At 37.1% G+C, this 27,043-nt stretch overlaps 1 protein-coding gene and 1 long non-coding RNA gene across 26 annotated transcripts in view; one reads left to right on the top strand and one right to left on the bottom strand.

The window, feature by feature from the left end:
• Positions 1-27,043, bottom strand: part of ANK2 (ankyrin 2) — a 108,790-nt gene that overhangs the window by 40,119 nt on the left and 41,628 nt on the right. For 14 of the 25 annotated variants that reach the window (XM_040475480.1, XM_040475465.1, XM_040475429.1 and 11 more), the window contains 9 exons: positions 23,726-23,828; positions 22,992-23,095; positions 18,437-18,472; positions 11,328-11,552; positions 9,696-9,794; positions 8,552-8,706; positions 5,856-6,067; positions 5,075-5,279; positions 1,972-2,068 (listed from right to left, as the gene is read on the bottom strand). In XM_040475480.1, coding sequence (XP_040331414.1) covers positions 1,972-2,068; positions 5,075-5,279; positions 5,856-6,067; positions 8,552-8,706; positions 9,696-9,794; positions 11,328-11,552; positions 18,437-18,472; positions 22,992-23,095; positions 23,726-23,828 — 1,236 coding nt within the window. The remainder of the gene's footprint in view (positions 1-1,971; positions 2,069-5,074; positions 5,280-5,855; positions 6,068-8,551; positions 8,707-9,695; positions 9,795-11,327; positions 11,553-18,436; positions 18,473-22,991; positions 23,096-23,725; positions 23,829-27,043) is intronic. The other 11 variants (XM_040475493.1, XM_040475484.1, XM_040475504.1 and 8 more) reach the window with 5 other exon arrangements.
• On the top strand, positions 16,234-25,713 carry LOC121030840 (uncharacterized). Its single transcript, XR_005790439.1, has 3 exons — positions 16,234-16,244; positions 22,617-22,619; positions 25,605-25,713. It is a non-coding gene; the product is annotated as an uncharacterized LOC121030840 (long non-coding RNA).

The following is a 27,043-nucleotide window of genomic DNA, read 5'->3' on the forward strand; positions in this document are numbered from 1 at the left end:
ATCAAATGCAGTATTTGTGATTTTCTTCCATAGAGACTCTTCTGAGTATTCAATCTTCTCAACTCTATCTCAGCACTTTAGAATCTGCTAGCATGTGAATTCAGTATCGGACATTATGACAAGGATCGCACTGAATAAGAATTTCTATTTCCTTGATTCCCTTTCCTATTCTTTGTTTCGTTTCCTGAAACTCTTTTCAATAATATCTACACAGCTTTTGTTCATCATTCTTTTCCAGTAACCTCTCCAGACACCAAGGTTGGTAAAACCATTTTAAACAATTTGCTTTTGCTCCAGAACTTTTAAATATTGAGTATAATTCATAGAAGAAATTATTTGCTTGTCACCAATTTATGAGTTCTAACCCCAACTAAGTCTGTGACATTGCCTGGCAACTTTCTCCTCGGATATCATTTTATTCAGCATACTAACTTTGCTAAGCTTTTAGCAAAGCTTGAGCACCACCCCCCCCCCCGCCCCTCATCTGAGGCCCTAAGAAAGACAACTTCACTGAAAAAGAGGTCATTGATGGACATTTTCCCAATCTGCTATGTATACACTTTCAAAGGTTGTTCCACATCCTCTTGCTCTGAAACGTTTCCTCAACAATGATCACCTTCCTCCTCTTGGCTCATTTCCCATAATCTTTCAACATTCCTGAGATTTCCCTATCGTCTTGGCCTCTCTTTTCTTCAAGTTCTTGATCCATCTCTTTTCTTTTTTTACTGGCTTTGGTAAAATATATATAACGGAAAATTTACCATTTTAACCATTTTTAAGTGTAACCATACTTAAGTGTAACCATTAAATACACTTACAATACCAACTGCTTAGTCTATCCCACAAGGCCTTCTATAAACAATGCACAACCCAGCATTACTTCTGAATTATAGATTACCTGGATCATTGTTGCAACCCCTCAGGACGCTTTTGCATTCTATCTTGGCATCTTTGCTCATGTTACTCTCTTTTCCACTTTCCCAATCTGCTTATTGGGTTCCTACATGTCTCATGAGTTACCTCTTCTTGGACATCCTCTACATCCCAATGCAAACACTCTCTGCTGAATTCTTTAGTAACTCTGGTGGACCTCTCATTCAAAACTTGCCATTGTCTTGCATTAGAGTATAGATGCCTGAGTGGCAGAGCATACTGACAGAGAGCTCGAGACTCAGTAGCTGAACCTGAGTGGCTGAGACTATAAACATGGGCCATCAAACCCAGGTATTGCTGTGCACTGTTACTGAGCTATTCATGAATTTCTATTTTTTCGTTTCTCCACTAAATAGAAATTTAAGTTTTAACCACTCTCAACTTTAGTTTTCTCATCAGTAAAATGGACACAATACCTCTTGTTCTATTTAAGTCACACAGTTGTTGTAGTTGTCAAATTAAATAAATGGGAAAATGCTTAGCAATCCACTGATCCCAATGCAAATGGGAACTAAATAAACTGACTCTTGTGTGCATGACATAAAATTAGATAGCTTCAGCTTTTAAAAGACGTGTGATATGTAAATGGATAAGACATGGGTAATGGGTAAATGTGTTAGAAGGCATAAGGGTCACTGAAACCTCTAAACCACTGAAGCCAGCCATGGCCGGCTTTGTGTTTTTATTACTCTGTTGGAAAAAGTAGTTCAGGCTATTTTTTGACAGCAGGAAATTTGTCTTTCCTAAGACCTTTAGGACTGGAAAAATCAGTGGTGGCTGCTAAAACCAAAGTCAAGGTCATACAGTCAAAGCCGACAATCACTTATTTTTCTTAGATTTTAATTTGACTGCTTGTCCTTTGTTATTATATCATCACTATTATATTTGCTGGCAGGTCTGGTTTAAAATCTGAAAATGCAGATGATCTTTAAAAGCAAACCAAAAAGATGTACTTTTAAAGGATGTAAGAAACTAAAAACAAAAGACAATGGGGAGGGGCAATATCATAGTGGGCTTTTCTGGGCTGCATAACCATACCTGGCAGACACATTGGTTGTAAAGGAAACACATTCATTGACAAATGTTAATGGCGTAGTTCCTGTAATATCTTCCCATTGTGCAGGGGTGGTTCCACCTGAAATAATAGGATTGTTTTTAAAAAAAATTTGGGCAAAATTCCAGACTTTGAATTGTAAAATAAAGTCACTGTGGTTCTGGCTGTGTTCACCTCTTAGTCCCACCCACCCCTCAAAATGACATGTTGGAAACATGTCTAAAAACCACATGCTAAAAAATGACACACTGAAAACAAATAGCAGACACCACCTTTCGAGAAACTTAAGGGAAGTTATTTGAATAAATGCCTCAAATTACTTACCAAGTATTCTATGCTCTGACATTCTGTTTTAATGTTTCAAGTTTTTATTTAAATTCTAGCTAGCATGTAGTATAATATTAGTTTCAGAAGTAGAATTTAGTGATTTATCACTTACATATAACTCCCAGTGCTTACTTAACACAACAGGTATGTCCTTAATATCCATAGCCTATCCCCTGCCCACCTCCCTCCATCAACCCTCAGTTTGTTCTCTATAGTTAAGATCTGACTAACACTCTGAAGCTTTTATTGTAATTGCTAGGCTTTGAATATATTTTAAATTGTAGCAGTTGATGATGTGAAAAGATACTTTGATCAACCAAGGAGCTGAATACTTTGTTAAGATAATAAAAAATCCAAGTATTCTTTTATTCCTGGACTTCATTTATTGTATTGTATTGTATTGTATTGTATTGTATTGTATGTATTTTATTTTATTTTAATGTTTTATTTATTTTTGAGACAGAGAGAGACAGAGCATGAGTAGGAGAGGGGCAGAGAGAGAGGGAGACACAGAATCTGAAGCAGGCCCCAGGCTCTGAGCTGTCAGCACAGAGCCCGACGCGGGGCATGACCTGATCTGAAGTCGGCTACTTAACCGACTGAGCCACACAGGCACCCCCATATTTTGTATTTTAACTATCATATTTTATTCATATTTTAAGAAATAAAATTACTTGGGGTACCTGGGTGGCTCAGTTGCTTAAACATCCAACTCTTGATTTCAGCTCAGGTCATGATCTCACAGATTGAGTTTGAGCCCTGCTTTGGATTCTCAATCTCTCTGCATTCTTCCCCTACTTTCTCTCTCTCTCTCTCTCAAAAATAAATAAACTTTTAAAAAACGAAATAAAATTTCTTCTCAATTTGTAGTTAAAGGCTGGTAAAAAAAAAAAAAGCTTGGAAGATATTAAGAGCTCAATAAATACTGAAAGGTGGGTGAACACATGAATGAATGCTAAAGAAATGACCTCTATACATAGAAAAATCACCATGGAGGCTGAGGTGAACTTTCATTCTACTGGAAAATTAAGTTGGCATAGATAAGGATGAAAGAGTCTTAAAGCACTGCAAGAGGAATGTATGTTTGAGATGAAGAAAAATTGTGACTCTAAACTTTCTTAAAGGAAGAAATGAGTTATCATAGAAAGTTCATGGAACCTTATTCTAGTAGGCCTCTAAAATATTAATTCTTAGCAGAAGCACATAACAGAGCAAAACACAAAAATCTAAACACTTTCACATATTTTTTAATTAACAAATAAATTTAAGAAAGTGTTTAGGGGCGCCTGGGTGGCTCAGTCGGTTAAGCGCCCGACTTCAACTCAGGTCACGATCTCGCGGTCTGTGAGTTCGAGCCCCACGTTGGGCTCTGGGCTGATGGCTCAGAGCCTGGAGCCTGCTTCGGATTCTGTGTCTCCCTCTCTCTGCCCCTCCCCCATTCATGCTCTGTCTCTGTCTCAAAAATAAATAAACGTTAAAAAAAAGAATTAAAAAAAAAGAAAGTGTTTAGCATAAACCCATCTGAATAACTAGATTAGGTGGCACCTAGGCCCACGTGGTATCTTCACTGGATCTTCTAAAAGATCAGGGTGTGCCACAGACACTTTTCGGTCTTACTACTTTTGCTTCCATGCCATGAATGTTTCACATTATAGAGAGACTGTATACCCATGGAACAAAAAGTATCAGACTGACACCCAGGAATGCTGGGTGACAACCAGAAATGGGTAATTGGGAAAGAAGTCACACGTGAAGCATGATTTCCTTCTATACTCATAGTCTGTGTATCTTAAAATTCTGTCATATTATTAAACTTATGGGGTAAAGTCTCAATGGTTTGCTGTCGTAAGTAGAGGAAAAACACTAATTAGAAGGGGAATTAAGAGAACAAAATAAGAGTGAACATTCCTTTCAATATGGAGGAGAAATGAAAAAAAAAAATTCTAACGATACCTAAACAACCAGGGATGGTTGTTATTCCTACTGACAACAGTATAAATATTTACTGAATGCCAATACCATGTGTTTACTGTTGAATAGGGAAATTAGTCAAATTATGTAGTCTTAACACAGATTATTTGTGTGGGTTTTTTTTTTCTCTTACCCAGTGGTGGTGGTATTTTGAGCAGAGAAAACCAATATTCTGGGAATGTCTTTCTGGAGTGTGGTAGTCATCTGAAAGCTACTACAACTTCCAATTGAAAAGGCCAAAATTCAGTTAATGATTAAAAACCTGTACTTTGTTTTTCCAAAGTTAGTTTAATAGATTAATGATAAAGACATATCAGTTCCTAGACAGAAGTTTGAACTACTGGGTATAGTTATTCAAGTGTTTGTTTTTCAGTAGATATAAGATGAGGTCTTCGATGAAGGCTTAAAGCTTGGGAGTAGAGGTATATAAATTTGGGTTTGAATTTCAACTCTAGCAAATACGTATGGTATGATCTCAGGCAAGTTACGGAACTTCACTAGGCCTTGGCTTCCTTTTGCGTAAATGGGCTTAACATTTCCTTATGGGGCCACTGTGAAGGTTAAAATGACAATGTATATAAAGTGTCCAATAGTTTGGCATACAAGCTGTATATAAATGTAATAAATATAAGTTCATTTCCTTTACCTTTCCCGTCCCTAATTAGAATGCTTTTCCTGAATTAATGCATATAACCTCACAGGTATCTTATGGCAAAGGTACTGAATATTTACAATGATCTACGTTACTTCTTTTGGAACTTTCTACTAGCATAGTCACAAGTGACTTACCTGTTATGCTGCATAGTAATCTTAAGGTTGGTGCATCTCCCCCAAAACCATTCAACATGACATCACTTGAAGCTTTGGGGACAGGAATGGTCATGGTAATTGGCTTGTGGAATTTTCTTCTTCTAGGTTCCAAAGTGACTATAGGGCTGAAGGTAGCTTTGTTGCCTAGAATCTTCTTAACCAGCTCACTGTGCATAGGTTGAGCCTTTTCAAAGAAAAACAATATTAAAATAAATGATATATCATTATATATATGTCAAATTTCTTTGACATAAGTTTCTCCACATATCACTTTTTAGCCATAAATCAGTTTGGTGACTTCAAACATGATAATTGTTAAGTTTAGTACTAAGCACTTACATAAAACTTCATGAGACCTACAATCTCTAATGGCAGCTTTTGCTCACCTGGGAATAATTTGACTTGTTACCCACTTACAGTCAAACCTTGGTTTGTGAGCATAATTCAGTCCAGAAACATGCTTGTAATCCAAAGCACTCGTATATCAAAGTGAATTTCAAGAACCATTGGCTCAGTTTTGATCATGAGACATTCAGTGTCACGTACTCCTTGTACTACAAGACACTGAGAGTTTATCAAGTTAAATTTTTTTTTCAATATATGAAATTTATTGTCAAATTGGTTAAAATTTATTAGAAGGGTTTGCTCATCGAGCTACTTACAATCCAAGGTTTTACTGCATTTCCCATTTGAAAAGCTGATTTCCAATCACTACAATAAAAATCCACGTTAGGTTAACGTGTATCCAACATGGGCCTACCTGTAGGCCTACACGGATCCTCTTGGTTAGCGCCCCCTCTGGGAAGACGGCCTGCACCTGGGGCACCACTGTGCTGCTCAGCACGCCCCCCTCGGGGCCAATCAGGTTGCTGTCCTGTTTGATCCGAGACACCACTGCAAAGTACTGTGGGAAGTCGCGGGTGATGATGCGACAGATCCGTTTCTTTTCTAGGTCTTCCGGGCTATCCAGCACTGAGACAAGAAATGACCCATCTTCATAGAGCAAGGATTTCCATCCAAAAACATTCTAGCAAACTCCTTGGCACAGTTCATAGTAAACCAGTATGGCAGCAAGATGCCTTGTTTTAAATAGGAAAATTTAAAAAGCAAGACTACCTATCCTAACACTAGGAAAAAAAAAAAATTGCAGTCTCTCAAGACCTATTGGCATTTAGTCTGCACGTTTTATTTCTCTGTGGAAACTAGGTCTTTGCAGGGCCCTGGGAAAGGAGAGCATCCAGCTCCAGATACAGTGTTGCAGCACTGCCTTTGTAAATGAGGGGTTTTGAGGGCAAACCTGAAATGGAAATGCACCTGTTCTATTCTTGGTTCACGTGTGACTCCTTTTCTTTGCAAATTTCAAAGTTAGCTCAAATACCAGTTACTGTGGTTTTAAGAAGGAAGATGGCCCTTTCAGTTCTCAAGGCAATAGTGACGGAATAAAATCTGTCTTGTAAGGGTAAGGTTTGTGTTCGCGTGTTTATTCTAGTGACGTGGTTGTCTCTGAAATAGTCAGATACAAAAAAAAAATCAGCGATTATGAATTCAGGGTTTCAATATTCTCCTGAAACCATTAACTTACCAAACATATCATCTAATATTAGGAAGACAGGATAATGGGCTCTTTTTAAATTGCATTAGTATAGCTATGTAGGGCAACACCAAACCCAGACTGGTTTAAAATGCTGAAAATTTGCATTAAGGGAATCACTGAATTTTCAGAGATAATGGAAACTTGTTATTTTTAGAAATCATTTGCAATCTATTATAGAGGCAGGAACAGCAATTATGTTTTTCTTGACTATTGAATATAACTAGATAGCAAAAGCCAGAAGTCCCAGGATCTAATCATGGCATCGGAAACTGATACACTGGCAAACACTAGCATATACTTACAAAAGAATGCATTTCCAAGCACAGAGAACAAAAAATACAAAAATCCCATTCTTTGTTTTTTTTTGTTGTTGTTTTTTTTTTTTTTTTAATTTTTTTTTTCAACATTTATTTATTTTTGGGACAGAGAGAGACAGAGCATGAACGGGGGAGGGGCAGAGAGAGAGGGAGACACAGAATTGGAAACAGGCTCCAGGCTCTGAGCCATCAGCCCAGAGCCCGACGCGGGGCTCGAACTCACGGAGCGCGAGATCGTGACCTGGCTGAAGTCGGACGCTCAACCGACTGCGCCACCCAGGCGCCCCCCCATTCTTTGTTTTAAAACAAGCTTCATACACACGTAGAGTATAATAAAAGGACAAGATACCGATGCTCATCGCAGTGTTAATGACAGGTAAATATCTCAGAAGAAAACATCCTAAACCTAAATGCAGGCAAAACAAATGTTTGCAAGGAGCAGAAAACAGCTAAATATCGCATGGAACAAGGTTTATCAGTAAAAATCCTGATCTTTTTGTCTTGCTTGGAAGACACTAACCTATGCATGTAGAGGACATTGTTTCTTTTTCCATCTACTTCTTAGATAGGGTAAGGCTGGCCGGTTTTCTTAGTCTACCTCAGCAGGATGCAGAAAGAAATATTATAGTAGCTGCTGTCAGGCTACACCTCCTAACCGTGAGCCATACCCAAAGCTACACATTACAAATAGCTCTACAGCTGCCTGTCCAGTTCTGTACAAAATTCGGTATGCTCTTGGCACTTGGGCAAAGAATTTGCCCTATTTGTGTGGTTACTTAAAGCGGAACACATCTCCTGGATTAGAACTGGCACTCTGTATTTGTGCAAGCTAAGGATGCCAGAGAATTAATCCATTACCTCCGGTAACACGGAACTATTTCAACCTGTGGCAAAATGGCCCAAGCAAGATTTGGGATTTACAGAGCTCAAAGCCCTAATGAAAAAATAAATTCCTTAACTATATGTGTAGGTGTATATATGAGATTCTACCCTGGCTAACTCCCTATTTGAATTAGATGTGGAAGTTTGGGTGAACTTAATTTTCCTCCTTAATAATAGAAAATTCAAAAGAAATCATATTATCCTATAATGCACTGGTTTTGGGTTTATGTAAGTTTTCCAACAAAAAAGCTTAGCACTTTTATCAGTGTCTTAACTATATCTAAATTGTCTTGTTAGGCATTTCAAAAAGTCATGGATTTATTATCCAGTATCAGTTCATTCTGTAATGAAACAACATCTATTCCATCTCATGTTTTAGGTTTGAATAAGGATGGAGATATGCTATATCTCCTTATTAAATGAGATATTTTCTACTGAAAGGATTTGTTTTCCTGAATATAACAGAGGTAAGAGTAGGCAAATTCATTATGCATTCCAACCCCAGAATGTACCGAATACCTGCTGTGGTAAAATAACACAAGGAACACCTATACCCAAACCCACCTCCCGTCCCCGCGCCCACATCCCTAGGTCATAAGAAAGAAATATATCATTTGAATGCTTCCACTTTAGAATTCTTTTAAAACCCTCAATATGAAGTACCTTCATCCATGCCATTAAGGATTTCATTCAATTCGTCTTCAGTGTATTCGCAGTAATGCTCTTTCCAGCTGTCCCCATTCTCACTGCGCAGGACCACCAGTTCCCTCTCCTTTCCTCGAAGGGCAGCAAAATGAGGAATCTCCACGATCACAGGCCTGACACAGTAAGGCAGAACATTCAGTGTAGACAAGAGCTGGCCAACATTAAGACAAGCACCTTGACTCTGTCTGTTGCAAAGTGACCTGGAATTGTTCTCTTTCTTGGGACAGGGGCATAGTAGGCTTTCCTCCGGAGCCCATTGGCTAACAGATGGTCACACAGTAGCATTCTACCTCGGGGGCACCAATCCTTAGGGGCATGCTGCTACCTTAAGCCAAATAATGTTTCCCTGTGAGTGCATGTGGCATTCTGGAACTTCTCCTTTGATAAATGTAAGTATAACACATTTAACCAAAAGAAATGTGCATGCATATCCATGAGGTGTGCCAATCTCCTAAAACAGTTTCTGCAAGGTGCAAATGACAAAATGGTTTAAGAAGGAAAATGGCTCATATGTTGCATAATTTGACGTGTTGTAAATGAAAAGATGTCACAAAAGTTAACTACTTGGGAACTAAAGAGACATGCACTCATGTTTTTTGCTTAAATATCTTTTTCATTCAAGGGAACAATAGGCATGTGTACACAGTGTGGCCCTAACTGAGTGCCTCAGTAGATAGCCCAATTGTGTCCCATGCCTATTATATTCAGGATCCAGAACATGCACTGCCCTGATGTTTTCAGGTCGCATTCACTCTCAAAAATTATAGAGGCTTTTGATTTTTCAGTCCAGGTTGCTTTGATACAGACTTCAAATTCATCATAACAACATCGTAACTAGCACATAGTACAACTAGGCAGATCTCATGCTTTAAACGAAAATGAAGGTCACAGCACTTTAAGGGAAAAGATATAAAAACGTCACTCAAAAATAAAAGTCACATACCACAAGGGTCAGAAATGGTCCACTAAAGATAGGTTATACAGAATTTAAATCATAGGGAGGGACATGTCATGGGCACAATGACAAAAAGAGAAATCATATTGCAGAAGAAGGAGAAGAATGGGGGCCAGCAGCCATCAATTTGTTTTAAGTCACTCCTACCCAAGGAATTTGGTTCCAGGAGGCCCCAGCTGAAGGATGCGGCTGACCAAACTTTCTCCCTCATTAAGTGGGGGAGGGGCCGTTGGCAGGTGAAGTTTACTGAGTACATCCAAAGCAGCAGTGAAAGAAAGAACATAAGTAAGCTTCAGGTATTGTTTTCCACAGAACCCCAGCGTCACCAGCTGATCAACAGGGTGAAGTTTGGTTTCACACTGCGTTTGGTTCTGCCCCCTCCATTGGTCACAAAGAGCAAGGAACTGAGACCCAGAGTGTACAATGGAGGCACGTGGAAGGAGACACTTGGGTGTTTGATCTGACCCTGTTTAGGTTCACTGCCAGGGCATGAGCCAAAAAATAAACAATGACAAAAAAATATATATATATATGCTCCACAGGAAAGACAAAGCTGTTGGGAATATAATAAAAACTCTGACTTCGGGATAGAGGCCAGATGTTTTCATGGATATTCCTCAACAGATGTGAAATTTATTAAAAAGCCTAAAACTACCTAAGCATGAGGGAGGGAAGAGGGCCTGGCACAGAATATGAAAGGGCTCACTGGGGAATTATTCCAACCATACTGGCATTTTCTGATGCAACCCAGAACTTCACAGGCTCCTTCTAAATCTCTGGTCATTTAGGAGGACATGGGAGGTGGTTTCTATAATTGGGAAATACAGACACCCCTTTTCAGGTGTGAACATAATTTGCAGCAACTCATTAATAGTCTGCTCCAAATTACAAGACTTTAGAACGTTCCTTGAGTTCTAAAGCAAACCTTCTCCCCAAAATGATAGTGGCAAAGCAAAGAGTTCGTGATTAATAGGATTTTCTCTCCATTTTTGACAACAACGACTTGACGTGACAAGACTTAAATAAAATTGATTTGTTTCAAAATATTTTGAAACTTGTCCCCCTCCAAAACTTCATCCTTTTGTCAGTTTTCAGGGGCAGCTACTCATCTTTTGGCATATTGTAATACCACTTTAATATAACAGCAGCTGTATAAACAAAAGAAAGAAGAAACGCTCACTTCTGCTCAAAACTGCTAAAATGAGCACGGCAGAAGTTAGTCTTGATTTTGTCATCTTAGGGAAAACTACAACTAAAGAGACTCCCAGTGTAATTTTAAGACTCAAGGTAGCAATTTAGATGACAGAAAAGACAAATCACATAGAGTAAAATTTTGGATATTCTTATATAAAGACAACACTGATTTCCAAAGATAATCGTTCCATTTCATTAGTACACAAGAGTTTAAATTTGTGTTTGGAATAGAGTAGTATTTTTTCATTATGATTTGACGAGGTGAGTCTCAGATGAAAAAAAAAAAAAACCTACCAATGGCTAAAGCATGATAATTCACATTGGGAGTCTAGCGGTTATGGTAACATCCAAAGAGAAAGGATAATAATTCACCTGAATGTTGAACTCATTAATGCCTTAAAATAAGAGGCATATAATTGGAGTCAAGCATGGAGGTGTTACTTCTAATTTAAAAAAAAAAAATGTCATGGGCCAATCTTCTTTCACGACGTTTTGACGTACCTTTTTCCATTCCATCCTAGTGATTTCATGTAGAGGACACAAGCTCATCCGTGACTAAGTGGGAGGTTTATCAGAAACCCTTACCCAAGGAACTGAGCACCAGAAGGTCCGACTTCGATCAGACGACTGGCCAGGCCTTCTCCTTCCACCATTGGAGGCATTGTCGCCAGTCTATGACGTTTGACAAGACGGCAGGTGACTCGAGTTGGGGCAGTACATTTCCGAGGTGGAATAATGATACGGAGCCCATTGTGTCTGCACCCTCTCATCGCACCACCTCGGGCATCCACCATAAAACTAACCAGGAAACTAAAAATTAAGATAGAAGATTAGCTGTGTTTTGAAATATTGGAACCAGATAAACAAGCTTTGCCAAGTTAATTCTTTCCCGTAAAGCTTTACTCTCATTTCTATTTTTTGGCATGGTGGCAAAATACTTGTCTTTAAAAGTTATTTTACTTTATGCCAGTGCCTTTCTGTTTTGTCATTGTTTTCATTTTTGTATTATTTTGATCTTTATAGAAGAATTCTAATTTTTGTTGACAATACCGATGTTAAATACAAACTATAAATTCAAAATCTGTCCAATTAACTCAGAAAGAAAGTGGGATGAAATTATATAATGAACACTAGTGAGTCTTCTTTTGTTGTAAATGTAAAGACTTCTCCTTTCTAGGTATATCCGTAAAAATCCACATAGTTTACGGATAAAGAGAAAAAAACAAATTGTGGTTTTGGGGTGCCTGGGTGGCTCAGTCAGTTCAGCATCCAACTCTTGATTTCGGCTCAGGTAATGATCTCATGGTTCGTGAGTTTGAGCCCCATGTCAGGCTCTGCGCTAACAGCACAGAGCCTGCTTGGGATTCTCTCTCTATGCCCCTCCCCTACATGTTCCCTAAATAAATAAATAAATAAATAAATAAATAAATATCAAATTGCACTTTTTCTAAGTTAATTCAACCTGACTTTTCAAAATTGCATCTTGCCCACCCCACTTTAATTCTATGACCTAAAAAAAAAAAAAAAAAAAAAAAAAAAGATTCACAGGGCTTTTCCCAAGATCAAACCCATGTACATGCATCCTGCTCTAACGTCGTCTTACCCAGGATGCAGGTATTTAACTTACTGCATTCTAAAGGAGAAGGAAAAACTAAACGTTTTGGATAGAATGAGTTTACTGGTTCACATGCGCTTTTTCAGTTCTTAAGTAGGAATGCCTCTGCCATACCATTGTAACTAAAGCAAAGATGGGGTGGGCGGGAAATAAGATAACAAATCATCTCTACTCTGTGTTTTGAAGTGGGAAACCCTGGGCTCATGCTAATGGGAGAGATCTGTGCATCATGATTTTCCCCAAAGTATAGTAAGCTGTGTATGGAAAATCACAGCTAATAATTTAGAAATGTAAATGCTCCTATTCCTATTATTTTGCTCCTTTTCTGCCAAATGAGTTGTTCCTGAATAAAAGAACTATAATCCAAACGATTCTGTTTAAGAGTACCAAGAAAAAGGATTAGTTTTAACCTTGAAGTTGCTTCCTGTGGGATGGTCTTAAAGGATCCTGCTACAGCTTAGTGCGAGTTATTGTCACCCTGATAGTCCTAACACTCATTAAAGTCTTGGAGGTACTTGTTTCATTAAGCAGCAAAAATTACACCAGGTAATCTGAGTGTTGTACACATATACACAAAGACACAAACAATGTGTACACCCTTATACAGATTACATTACTATCCTTCCCAATTTTCATCACATTTGCAAGACTTTATATACCAAAACAAAAAAAGGAAAGCAACATACAGGTGTATTATGGATCTTAACAAGCACAGAACTACATCAGATTCACCGTATCTAGATATCACATCCATGATGACACTTAAAACATTTGAAAGGTATTTCATTGAAGTAAGGATAGAAACACAATACATTGATGTTATTTTTAGACAAGTGATGGAAATATGTTAGCATCTTCCTCATAGCAGAACACAGAACTCATTAAGCATGCTATTAAACAGAAATCCTGTTGCTAGTAATAAAAATGGATGTGAGGGAGCCTGGAGTGCCTGTCTGAAGCACATCATGCAGGACGAGACCACAAGAACTGTCACTGTCCTTCTCACATGCAGGAGCCAGCCTAGAACTACCCCTCACACCCAACCCCCTAAGTTTTTAGTATAGGGCAAAAACTGAGTAGCGTAATCAATTGTTCAGTACTCAAGAATAGATGTTTCTGGGCTTTATCAAAACAAAATGAAAAAAAAATGTTGGCTGCTGTTCTTACTACTTGTCTAATTATGAATTCTTAAAAATAATTATTTTCTATTTGTTTCTTACAATGTTCTATAGCTCAAAAGGATGTAAAACTGGTAACACTTCAGGGCACCTAGGTGGCTCACTCAGTTAAGTGTCTGACTCTTGATTTGGGCTCAGGTCATGACCTCACAGTCCTGGGATCAGGCCCCATACTGGGCTCTGCACTGACAGTGTGGAGCCTGCTTAGAGTCTCTGTCTGCCTCTCTCTCTACACCTCCCCCACTTGTGCTCACTCTCTCTCTCTCAAAATAAACATTTTCTTTAAAAGTTAAAGAAAAACTGGTAACACTTCTAGATGAATACAAAAGTTTCTTCTCCATATTATTTTTATTTGACAATGATATTTATGTCAATTTTTATAAAAACGAGGCAACACTAAGTTTCAACTAGTAGCTGAAATATTCCAAATGTTCCAAATGCATTGCAATATTTCTGACTTTCTCTACCTTCTTTAAATTTTTTCATCTTTTGATTACTGTCACCATTGAACAATAGAACAGGGACTCAAACCCATAAGAACTTATTAGAATATATCCACTTAATATTATCAGTCTTGAATATTATTTGTACCTATAAAGCCATTTAGGGAATTTCCACCTCATGTTATATGCTATTGTGTTTCCCATGTATGTATTTCAGTGATGACTTAGGACCTATCAGATGTCCCTATCTAGAAAAACATGTTAAATATCTTCTGGTGGTGCATCTTCTAAAAAAGTGAATTGAAGTAGCTATGTTCTTAGCGGCAATGTTTCCATAACAACGTTTGATTACTTTGTCTGATTTTGTGTCATTGACTGTTCCTTTTGAAATCTTCTTTTGTTCTATTTACTCCATAATTTCCATTCCCATGCATGAGAAGCATGCAATGTTTGTTTCCCTCCTACTGAGTGCCAGGTGCCCTGCTTGGAACTGAGGATACTGGTAGTAAAAATACAGTTGCTCCTGCCAAGATGCTCATAGTCTAAGCCCCAGGTTTCACATGATGGTTTTGCTTACTCAGAATCACTTAGTTTCCTGGTCAATAAGAAGTGAGTTATAACCACATACAGGAGCCATGTAAGTACCATATTGGGCGTGACCTTGCTCCTCCAATTTCTTCCTGTGTTCTCCCAATGCCTAGAACAATGTAGATGGAGCACATAGGTCATCAATAACTAATGGTTGAATGAGTGAATGGAAGAATGAAAAGAGCAAGTTGTAAGGACTTGTATCTATTTATATCTAATAGAGAGAAAAGGCAGCAAAAGTGAAGGTAATTCAATTATTTGGTCTCTGGACAACCAATCCAGTCAGAACTCATTCAAATTACTACACCCAGATATTTCAGCTCATAAAATAGCAAAATAGTTGGGAAGGACTATACTCAATGTTAAATATTCTTCTATAGGCCTTTTCCTGCCCCCAAATAAGAGACTTCATAGATTTATTTCCCTTGGTAGATGATTAGGAGAAAATGGGAGTAACCAAAAATCAAGAGTTTGAATATAACAAAGTCAACGATTTTATTAGGAGTGAACATTTCATGAAGACAGACCAAAGATTGGGAAATCAAAATAAAAGAACTTAAAGGCTAAAGCTGCAAGTAGATAAATTTAAGTTTATATAGATCTGGGAAGTAATACTTAAGTACTGCACCCAACCAAAGCAAATTGGGGAAATTAAAGCGTCAATATGCATAATTCAGAGAAAAGAAAAATAACATTTCCAGAGAAAACAAGCCTTTGTGTCTTTCTCAACTAACTAAAGGAGGTAGCAAGACTAACCTAAAATGACAAGCTCTGGGGAGGGAATTGTCTTTTGCCAGAGAGCTAGGGAGGGGGCTTTCCAGGAGGGGAAGAGGGAAAGGGAAGGCAGGAGGGGGAGAGAGACAGAGGCAGGAGAATTGAGAAGAAAGCAAAACAGAAAGAGGTCAAGAGAGAAACGGAAAGAAGAGAAGACATGAAAGAACTAAACAGTAGTAGTCAGAATGAATAAAAAGGTGTATAAATTCAGCAAGAAAAAAGTCTACAGAACTTACTCTATAGTCTACAGACTCAAATAACATAACTGTGGAATACCCACTAATAAAAAAGCCGAATATGCAGAATTGTATACTAAAAGAAGTCTTTTCTTCAAATGAGAGGGAATAAGAGAAATACTAATTCAAGTGCCAATGAAAAGTCTTTTAGATAAAACATGCTCGTTAATCCCAACAATTTCTAATATAAAATTGGGTAAGCATTTGAACACTTATATTAAAAATACCAGAATACCAAAAGGTTTCACTATTCGGATAGGTAGTAGAGTTAGTAAAGCTATTCTGCAGTGTAAAAAACAGACTGTAAGAGACCATGCACTTTTTTTTTGTACCACAGGAAAAAGTGAAAACCTGGAAGGTATGAGTCATGAGATGAATCAGCTCACATACTAGAGTTAATTAAATAAATAGGATTTTCTCATATTTTCAGGAGATCAAAAATGGGATAATACTGTAAACATTTGGAAGTAAAAGGAATAGAAGTAAAAACATATAACTGAATATGTACAGAGGAGATGGTATATGGACTGAAGCTCAGCCCTGCTGTTTGTGAACTTTAAGACTGAAGCCTTGTTGTGAGGCACCTGGGAGGCTCAGTCAGTTAAGTGTCCCACTTTGGCTCAGGTCATGATCTTGCAGTTTGTGGGTTCGAGCCCCACGTGGGCTCTGTACTGACAGCTCAGAGCCTGGAGCCTGCTTCGGATTCTGTGTCTCCCCCTCTCTCTGTCCCTCTCCCGTTCTCTCTCTCTCTTTCTCTCTCTCAAAAATAAAGATTAAAAAAAAAAAAATACTTAAGCCTTGTCTCAATGAGGGAGAATCGTATTACCACCGAGGGTGTAGCATGGATTAAATCATGAGTGGGTAAAGCATTTAGAAGTCAGTAAAGGCTTGTTGCCATCCTTTTCCATTCCCTACACCCATATGATTTTGTATTTCGAATGTCATAAAAACTACAGTGCAATATAATGCAACACCTAAGAAACAGAGAAACTAACTTTTATCAGATATTTAAAATAAACATGGAAACTTGCTAAAGCAGTTTAATACAATGGTGGAGTTTTTATTAGTTTATGAACTTCACTGTTTGAGTAAGCTATTATCACAGGGCACAAGATAATGGAGCAAGTACATTGCTCTTTCCTGGATCTATGTGTCATCTATCATTAAATCTATCTCTGTTTGAATTACTGCTGTAACCATGGCCCTCAAGTTTCTCATCCACAAAATGAGAGAATTCGGCTAAATAAACTCTAAAGTGAGCTGGTGTTAAAATTCTATGTACCATTTCCTGTTAACTAAAGTTTGGAAACCTACTGAAATGTTTCACGTCAGACGCTCTGTAAGAATTTTTATTGGGAAAATAAACTGCTTTTACTGCAAGAAATATAGATTATTTCGCTGTATGCTTAAAACAGTCAACGAACAGTTTTGGAGAAAATGTGTACGCACATTCCACTGAACACTGACTGAAGACTGTACAGACAAAATTTATCACAGAATATACTCAGCTTCAATTGCATATCTTACTCTCCAAATGAAATTCAGCAATCATGCAAAACAGAAAGTCTTTCTGAAGTTTTCTAAATTGTGAGATACAGTGTTATCACAATTTAAAAAGAATAAAAGCAAAAGCAGTCCACCATTATTATGCAGATGATTTACCTGCAAATACACAATTTGATTAGCTAAACAGGTACATGCTTCAGAGGAGGCAGCAGAAAACAATGACTCTGGTCTTTTGAGGACTACATCCTCCACCCCAAAAGTTACTAATCCTTAGGTTCACTTTTAATTCATCCAGGGGTGGGGACAGGGAATTAACAGCATTCAGAGTTAGTTACTGGGTGAAAATAGGGAAAAAAAAAAAGTCATCAGGGTGCTTCAGTGATCCACATATACATAGCAAGAGGGCCTTAAATTAAATCTGATTTCTGGGGTTATGGGAGAAAACAATATCGTGAGCTCTTTCTCCTCTCTAACTCCCTTAATTCCTTCCTACTTCTCCAAATTCCATAGGCTGAAAAACTGGTGGAAAATCGCTTTGAAAAAAAATTGGCTCCAATTTGTAAAAAATCTCCAATTATTTATCACTCACAACGTTCAAATGTAGAAACAGAATATTTACTGTGTGTTTCAGAAAAAGTAAAAGGATGGATTTGAAATTTTGAATTCCAAAATTGGAAAATAAACTGTCTTATTTGTAGACAAGCTGTGGTATCATGGTGAATTACTGTACAATAAAAATACTATAATCAGTAGTCTGATAAGAACCTTTAAAAATAACTTTATTGAAATAATGAAGAATAGATATTTTTAGAAAACTGGCTAGAATCATTCTATAGCACAATTTCCAAAATATCAAAAGGTTGCACTTAAAGCAGTACTAGCAAAGAAATGCCCTATTAATAAATCTTCAGACTTTGGTTCGCCTAGAATATAGTTAAAAAAAAACCCTGCTAAGTGACACTTAAAATCATAACCTACAATATAACTAAAATAGCTCAACCAACTTGCATAAAAGCTGAAAATAACATTCTTCAGCTCTATGTAGCACTTTTTCTCACCAAAGAAGTAGAGATGTGGAGACTCAGGTCCAAAACAGGCTCTCACAGTAGCTCTACATTAATTGTGGTGCAACCCCACCTACTTTCCAAAGGAAAAAAAAAAATACCCACTTTCCTTTCACCCCAGAGAAAGAGAATTCAGAAATGATCACAATTTGGAGAATATAAATCTCTCTCTCTCTGGCTAGGTATCTTCACACTAAAGCATCCTGAGATGGGGTATATGCAGAAGGAGATGGTGAAAGGGGGAGAGGAGGAGGCGACATGTTCAGAGAAGGAATTATGCAGAAGTTCACCTGCTGTTGTCACGATCAAGACATGGAGAGATGCGGCTGCAACAGAATAGATACTTTAGCACAGAGAAGGAATGGATAAAGTGAAATATAAAGAAGGAAATCAGAAGTGACTTTCAACCGAAATATATTACTTATACACCAATACAGTATTCACTGAAAAAAGATGGAAATACAAATGAAATATAGCTCTATGCAAATGCGGAGAGAAGAGCAAGGTATGGGGGTTCGCAGTGACTCCCAGTTCAGGGAACTGGGGATGTGATAAAATCACTGGATTTCGATTTGTAGCCTTATTCAACACTGGCTGGGGGAAGGTCATGTAACAAAGTCTGAGTGTCCCAGGGAAGTTGCCAAACACCAAGGGGCACTGTAATAAAAATCACAGTCTTTGATTTGATGGACATAGTCTCCAAACTTTTCAGTCATACTTTTAATACTTTCAAAATAATGGTAATGCCCTTTTGGTCTTCTTCCAAAGAAATGCAAGCAGAAAAGGCACAATTTAAATAGCTTCAATGACAAACAGTAGCATCAACTATAAGGTAGAGCAGGTAACATTAATTACCTACTAGCAGGTAACAAAAAACTATGCTTTTTTCAAGACTTTCATTCCCTGATTTGTGGTTTACTGTTCTCACTGGCCACACTGTCTAATCCCATTTTCTAGTCCTTTCATGCCTCTTCACCCTGAGTCTGCTTTTCCACAAAACCCTCCATAAGTTTTCATATGATTCACTTGTGTTTTCAACACTTGACAATATACAAAGGGATACATGTTTAATGGACCAGAAATCCAGCCTTACAAAACAGTTGTTCTGCCACTCAGAAATAGTTGTCTTCATCCAAAAGAATTTACCCTCATGTACCTTAAGAAACTGGGTTGTCTGAAATACATAAACAACTAAGTTAACTGCTATAGGAATTTGATAAATATTGTCAAATGAGAAACAGTCTTGATTTCCTTGCCTTTCTAATGTCACCTTCCACTATTTGAGCTAATTACCTTCATAAATGTTTTTGTTGACTTTTTTTTAGAGTAGTTTCAGATTCACAGCAAAATTGTCACCATGTTTTAATGAAAAAGGAGTCCTTTAAAAGATCACTCTCTTATAGGTTTGTAGCTCCTGTAATATATTTGAGCATAACATCACGAAGTGGCATTTAATTGTTGGCATTGGCTGTCATTAAAGGACTATAAAAATAATACCACTGAAATAATAACATTTAAAATGAATCACAAAACTATTACTAGAAACTGTGCCTTATTTGTTAATTCATTATGCACTTATGAAATGGAGGAGAATTAAAAACTTCAAATTCTTTGCCCAAGCTTATGTTGGTATACTCATGACTGGTCTTGCTAGAAATGACTGTTTAGATTGTGAATCAGTAACACGATCCAAAGAACAGCAACAAAAATATTACTGTCAGCCTTTCTTTCGCCAGATATTGGCTGTATATACTGGGTGCAGATTTTTTTTTTAAGCACTGATACCTACTCTTTTGTAGTCATGGACATTAGTCATTGGAAAAATAGAGCAGAGGTTAAAGAAAATTACTAATACTACTTTTGGTAGAAAGTGTGTCTTCTATTAATCTAAAAGCCCTTTATGGAATCAAATAGAACATTATACATAAAATTAGAGGCATATGCAAAAAAAACGCTGACTTTATTATCCCCTTTATCTAAAAATCAACTATTCCTTACATTTTGGGCAGATTTGGAAGTGACTTAAGAATTCTCCCTATCAATTAAAAACTTAGTTCCCTAAAAACTATATAAAAATGACTACACGGGTGCCTGGTGTATAATGAACAAAATGAAAAAGAGAAATTATAGATGATATGATATAATGAATGTTATTCATATCCTTTAATATCATGGTAGCTTTCAAATACCATGACACTCAAAATCCTTGTGTTCAGTGTAATTACTCATCCCATTAGAGTCATCTGTGGCATTGCATTCAAATTCTAGAGACCTCACTAGATATTACCTAATAAAAATAACAAGTCAAATATTACCATTATGAATTATACCAGAGTGGTATTGTCACTTGAAGTATTCTGAATACATTCTGCTTAACTTATTTGAAATTTGTGAAGGATTTAGAAGGTGTATATGAGGGTTATATAAATACTAATAGCTATAATTTATTGAGTACGTATTCTTTCAAGGCAAAATGCTAATTATTTAAGAGGCATGGAATCCATAAAGCTCCCTTATGGGATCCATAATATAACACTCATCTTATAAACTGAAACTTATAGATAAATTATGTAAATAGATATTTTACATAACTTGCCCAGTGTCCTTGCCCAGTGTCAGGGCTGGGAACTGAATTCTGATTGGTCTGACTCCAAAGCACACTTTGGTTGGTGTTTGAATAACCAACATGTTATCTGCCTTCCACTGATTGTCTTCCAACTTCAAAAACAACAGAGAGGTGTGTTTCTTAAAAGTAGAGGTTAGATCTTAATTATCTATTTTCCTTAGTGCCTGACACAAGGTTTAGTACTTTGTAGAATTCAGCAATGTGTGAAGAATAAATAAGTGAATGAAAGGGATAAAAAAACATTTGAGAGAACTAGGTGTATGTTAATTACCTAGATCTCCCTGGTAATCAAAGCTTTATTAGGCAAAGTTGTTCCTTTCTAACAGTTTATATATAAAACAGACATATTTGGACTACTGGTGCTGGTAGAAAATGCCAATGCTAAGACCCCAACAACAGAGATTTAAATGTAATTAGTTTGAGTTGGGGGCCTGGGTATCAGTATTTTTTAAAGCTCTGAGGGGATTCTAATGTACAGCCAGCGTTGAAAATTGTTTAGAATCAATGATCATGTTTGAAGTTTATAGAAAAATTGGCTTATTACAGACCAAGAGTTTAAACATCCTTATCTTAATAAGTGGTTAATTTTTAACCAGTGGATGATCTTGTTTCATCATAAGTAATTAACTAGAATTACTTACGTCATGTTTCTAGTTTTATACAACTGGTGTGTATACTGATGTACTTAAGCTGAATAGTTTATTGCCCTTCAGTAGTTAAAAGGTTTAAGGAATTCCTTTTTTAAAGTAAATTATTTATTCTGAAAACTGAAGTACTACCATAACACTTTGACTCCTGTAAATTCAGCTATTGATATTTAATCACACTTTGCCTAAAATAATCTTGTCACTTTGTAGGCTGGTATAGACTTCAAATATTTTATTGTGATTTCTAGATTCTGATCTATTGTCCTTCAGTACTCTAGGTCCAAGACTCTTTTCCTCCTTAGCATTGTTGAGAAATCTGGTAGAAGAATGTAATGTTATGTCTTTAGAATAATGATAGCTGTCAGACTTTAATTATCTCTTTTACACCTAAAAAAAGTTAGTAAATTTGGATGATGTTTAACTTGGTTTTTATTCACTTGAAATAACTCTTGTATCAGGAACTGCCTTTTACTTATTTAAAAAGGAAAAGAATATTATGATTATTTTCAATATCTATGTAACTAGTTTTAAATTCTATGAGCCTGTAGTAGAAAATTAGACTACAAGATCCCAAATTTTTAACTACAGTATCTTCGAATGCTTTTCTGAAAGAAGAATATTTTAGAATAATAAAAATAAGAAAGGATCCACCACTCAAAATAGTTCCAGGGATTATGGATAAGGAGTTTGGGATAATAATTTATATTAAAGTATTGCACAGATAAAATACAAGTGAGGCTTCTTTAAATGAAAATGGAAATGATTAAATGAAAAATATTTTTAAAGCTTTTATGTAGTTATAAAATTACTATACAAATTGAAACTACCAAAATGTAAGGGAATAATCTTTTGCAAAGAGTGAAACAATTTAAAACTCCTTAAGCAAATTATTTTCTGCATAACTGAATTCTTACATCTTACGAACATCTTTAAGTATGTTCAAAATTATTAACTCTAAGTAATCCTACTTTTTAATGGGTTTATACAAAGAGGCAGCATTTCATGCATAATGACTTATATATTATCTGGATAACTTTTAGAAGGTGACTGAGAACCTGACAGGTTGCATTAAAATTTCCCTTTTTGGTACACCCCTACTTCAAACAGTATATGAACTCTTCTATCTGTGTGATCCAAACGTCTGTAAACATTATTTTAAATGCGTGAATATGTGAGGAAAGGCATTTATTAAACTAGTCCGTTAACCTTAGAAAAACAGAACTTTCTAGAAAGCAAGTGATCCTGTCCCTCTTTTTAAAGACATCTTTCAGACAAAATGTGAACAGTAAGGAGGCCACTGGTATATCCTGGTTAGTTAGCAAGCTGTCTGACGCAATTCTACTAGTTATTTTAAAACAACAGTCAGTTTTTCTATGCTGAATTCAACTCTTTGGGCAGGTTTGTTTGTGTAGATCGAGTCCATGTTGGATAAAGCAATGTTATTTACAAGTTTAAACAAAGGTCATTTCCCCTGTAAGCTAGCCATCAGCTAAAGCTACTGGACAAAGCTGTTATTTTCAAGCTCATCTCTTTTTACCTCTCGATCTGGATACATAATATTGATTTACTCACCCTGAATGAATAGGGCTGGAAGAAAGAGCCACGTTGTCTAAGTTCTCAGTGCCCCAGCTGAGACGATAAGAATTCCTTTCTGCTTCCTTGGCTAGGGTTGACACCTAAATACAAAGAACACGGGATTTAACAAAAATACTTTCTTCCAAGTGAATAAAATATAATGAACTCTAAAAAGTATCACAGGAAAGTGGTATTACCACCTTTTCATTTAAAAATATAAGACCAAGTCATTTAAAATGTATGTTTTATAATGCATTCCCATTTAAATTACACTGTTGACATAAGACCACATTTGTGAAATTGTCTTTAAAGATAGGTATTCCCATCTATTTCTCTATATCCAACCAGCCAAAACTGATAAAATCACATCTAAGATTAAAATATTCCATAATTGCCTCTCCCTGTTTTCTGGGAACTGAAAACAATTTTAAATATAAGGTAAATATAATATCTTTACCTGTACCTTTCATTTTATACCTTAAATGCATCCTATCTCACTTTTTCCTTTAACAGATATTTTATGAAGAAATCGATTTAATGTATAATTTCCTCAGAAGAATTAACATGCAGCATATCACTTTGGAAAAGTCCTCAGACTCTTATCCTAGCTTGTCAACCACATTAAAAGGATTTTCTTTACACAAAAAAAACTTTCTCTGGACATCTTCAGCAACCAGTAATGTTCAAAAGCTCTCCAGAAAGTTGAAACGTCAAAGTGAAAAGTCACGTACCTGATGACTGGGGATGACAACCGTGTCGTCAATCATGGCACTGTCCCTCAGGTAAGAGGCATGGCTCAGGGTGTGAGACCTGTCGGAACTGAAGGATCGAAGGCTGGTAGGTTGGCAGGAGGCCATGGTCATGTACCAACGGCAGTGGCAGGGTTGGGAGGATGGAAGGATGAGCCGAGCAGGAGAGTGAAAAAAGCCTGCTATTAGCTAACAGTGCAACTTCCAGGGGGACATTAATCGCAACCATGGGAGAAGGAAACCCAGGTCTCTGTGTTGCCCTACCTTTCTGTCCAACAACTAAACTAACACATCTTTTGACTGGTTCCTACCACTCAATGGCAAGGGCACAAGGGAATCCAGAAGTGAAAATTTGATCCTTCTAATCTGATTTATTTTCCTCCCAGAAGTGTTTGAAACCAGCCACTGTAGTTTACTTACTGCCAGGACAAGAAATTCACACAGGAAATAATGCCAGAATAGGTTGCTTAAATCTGTGTTAAATGTTAATCTCCCTGCAACTAAGAAAAATATTGGGGGGGGGGGGGGGGAATAGACCACCCTCAGAGAGAACAAAATGAAAGCACAGGTTTCATTTTCTCTCATTTTTCCATTCTCTCCATGCTTCATTCTCCTCCTCTCCAACTGTGAATGACTCAACACTGGTGCACTCCCCTGGAAGGTACAGAGTGAAATGAACTGTGACCAGATGCATGCTTCCTGCGGAAGTGGAGTTCCTCTTGTTTGTCTCTGGTGTCTCCAACAATGCTATTTCAAAGGGCAGCATTGTTCCCTTTGCATGTCCTCTGTGTGGTGAGTGAAGCACCAAAGAGTGCCGGTTGCTGTGGCGATGAGATGCAAGAGCACAAGAAACCGTTTCTAAGCACCAACCAGAACACAGACACATCTGCCAGCACAAAAACAAACTGCCAGTGGACACAACCGAAACATGAGGCTTGCTTTCAAAATGGGATTTAGGCCTTGATAATTGATGCTGTATATTTTTGATAAATCTGAATTTCAAACTTCGGAATGATATACGCAAATGTGATGGGTAAAATTTGACATTTTCATAAGTGCAATTCATTCCTTCCTAATCAATTTGCACAATCAAATGACACATAGATTGAGATCTCATATAAGCTCATATATTTTACACGTGTTAGTCTAAGAATTAAATAATCTGTATTCAAAACATTAGCCCAAAGCCCATAGGGAAAAATAGAGATGTGCAAGCTTTCACAATATTTATAGAAGCAAAGTTTCATTTACTTTCAGCTAGTAGGCATTTGGCCAGTGAAGCACTGTAGAATTATGGACTAAATGTCAGGTTAGCATATTTCTGAGCAAAAGCTATTTTCATTTTGCAAATATACCTATTTCTGTAAGCCTTATAACTGTCATTTTTATGAAGTGCCAATATAGCCAACTTCAATTATCTTTGAGGAAATCATCATTTGGTAGATAATTCATAGGAAGTTAGGGCCTTCACCCTCTTATCCTGCTGTAGGTTTTATGCCCCTAAAATAGACCTGGAATATCAGAGGGTAAAGTGATGTGAAGCAAAGCGGCCGATTGTCAGATCCTATATAAATGTGTGTTTATAATACAAAGAAATCTAATTTGGGAATTCACTATTTTGTGTTATATAGGCTCTCGAAGATTCAGGCTCCAGACACAGCAAAGGCAGGAGCAGCCCAGACACCTTAGTGAGCCCATCCATAGGGGTTTTAGTCCTGGCAGCTCATATTGGGGCTGGTTTTACAGTTGTGCAGTTGGGATTTCGATGGTGTACTTCACAAACAGGCTTCAGGCTACTATGATTAACTTTGGCCTAACCTTGAATTTGAGGATGAAAAGAGATTAAATTATTGGGGGAAAGGATCTGTAATCTCAGCAAAAGCTCGTCTCAACTGCTGAGTAAATTTTTTTTTCCCTGCTTTAAATCATGAAGATAGCTAAGATCCACTTGTATATGTTTTGTACCAGGCAGCAAGAGATATGTAGGTCTTAATTCTACTTTGCTTTATTTTGTTTTGAATTTGGCCAAGAGAAGGGAAAAAGGAGGTGTGAAGGATCAGCTTCCTGAAATGATAGGTCTGTCTATAGGGTCAACCATCTTCCCCTGTCAGGTTCTTACCCGGCTCAGATTTGTTAATTACATTAGCTCTATCCATGGCTTTAGAATTCAGAGCTCCAAGTTGTAACTTTACACATGTAAATGTGCTAGATCTATATGAATGAATAGTGCACAAGGAGCAAGAGGCATTGAGGTACAGGATTAGACATGCCTGCTCACAACAGCGAGTAGAGACTCTGGCAGTAGGTAGAATTGACTCCTAAACGCGACACTGGAATAGCGGAAACACAGGTCTCAAAGAGAAAGTGGAAATTTAGCTTGGATGGGAATAAACTGGCAATAAAGGTACATGAAATAAGACCTAGTGGCATAACTGCCATCACTATAAAGGTCTGAACTTTGAAAGAAGGCAGTTGGGTCTCAATTGCCACACTCAGGGTGATCCTATAACTCGGTGGATGTCTGTCTGCTGGGGAATGAAGTCTTAAAGAACTCATTCGGCTGCAAGTACAGAGCTGCATTTTGCAATCTACGCATCAGTAATAAAGGTGGATTGTTTTGATATCTATCTACTTGATACCTGGGTCTATCTCTTAACTGGTTTGAATCAGAGGGCCAAAAGAGTACTGGTGTTTTTTGTTTTGTTTTGTTTATCTTTCCTAAAGCCTCAACAGAAAAGAAATACAGAAGGAGAAAGAAAAAAACAAAAGAGATACAGTTGACTTACAACCAAAGATGAGATTAGGGTAGAGAGAGAAAAATATTAGCATATGGAAACAGAGAGTAAGAAAAGTTGGAGAGACAGAGGGAGGGAGAATGAATGAGTGAGAACGAGGCCCAAATATCTCTATGATTTTATTCTGTCTTACTGTTTGCTGCCTTCTAAAATGCTAACTGGGTATTCAATCAATGTTTATAGTTTCTAACTGCTCTTGTCTCTGATATATAGAATTTACTTAAATAAATAAAATTAGAATATTCCAACAGTGGAGAAGTTATTCTAGTGAAATAATGACCAGCACAAATGTCTGGAATAATTCAAGTCTCTACCCTGACTGAAAACATTACAAACACGTTTAAATGTTTTACAATTCATTTTTGTCATAAACTCAGAGATCATGCCATTCAGTTAATAAGGTCAAAATAACACGTATCCATAGAAGTGTGAATTTTTACTTGCTGTTCAGCTAGGGATTGTGCCAAAAGTTCTGTTATGGTCTTAAAATTATACTTTTTCCCAC

The sequence above is a fragment of the Herpailurus yagouaroundi genome, unplaced genomic scaffold, assembly GCF_014898765.1.
Source record: "Herpailurus yagouaroundi ecotype Mexico unplaced genomic scaffold, PumYag 28, whole genome shotgun sequence".
NCBI lineage: Eukaryota > Metazoa > Chordata > Mammalia > Carnivora > Felidae > Herpailurus > Herpailurus yagouaroundi.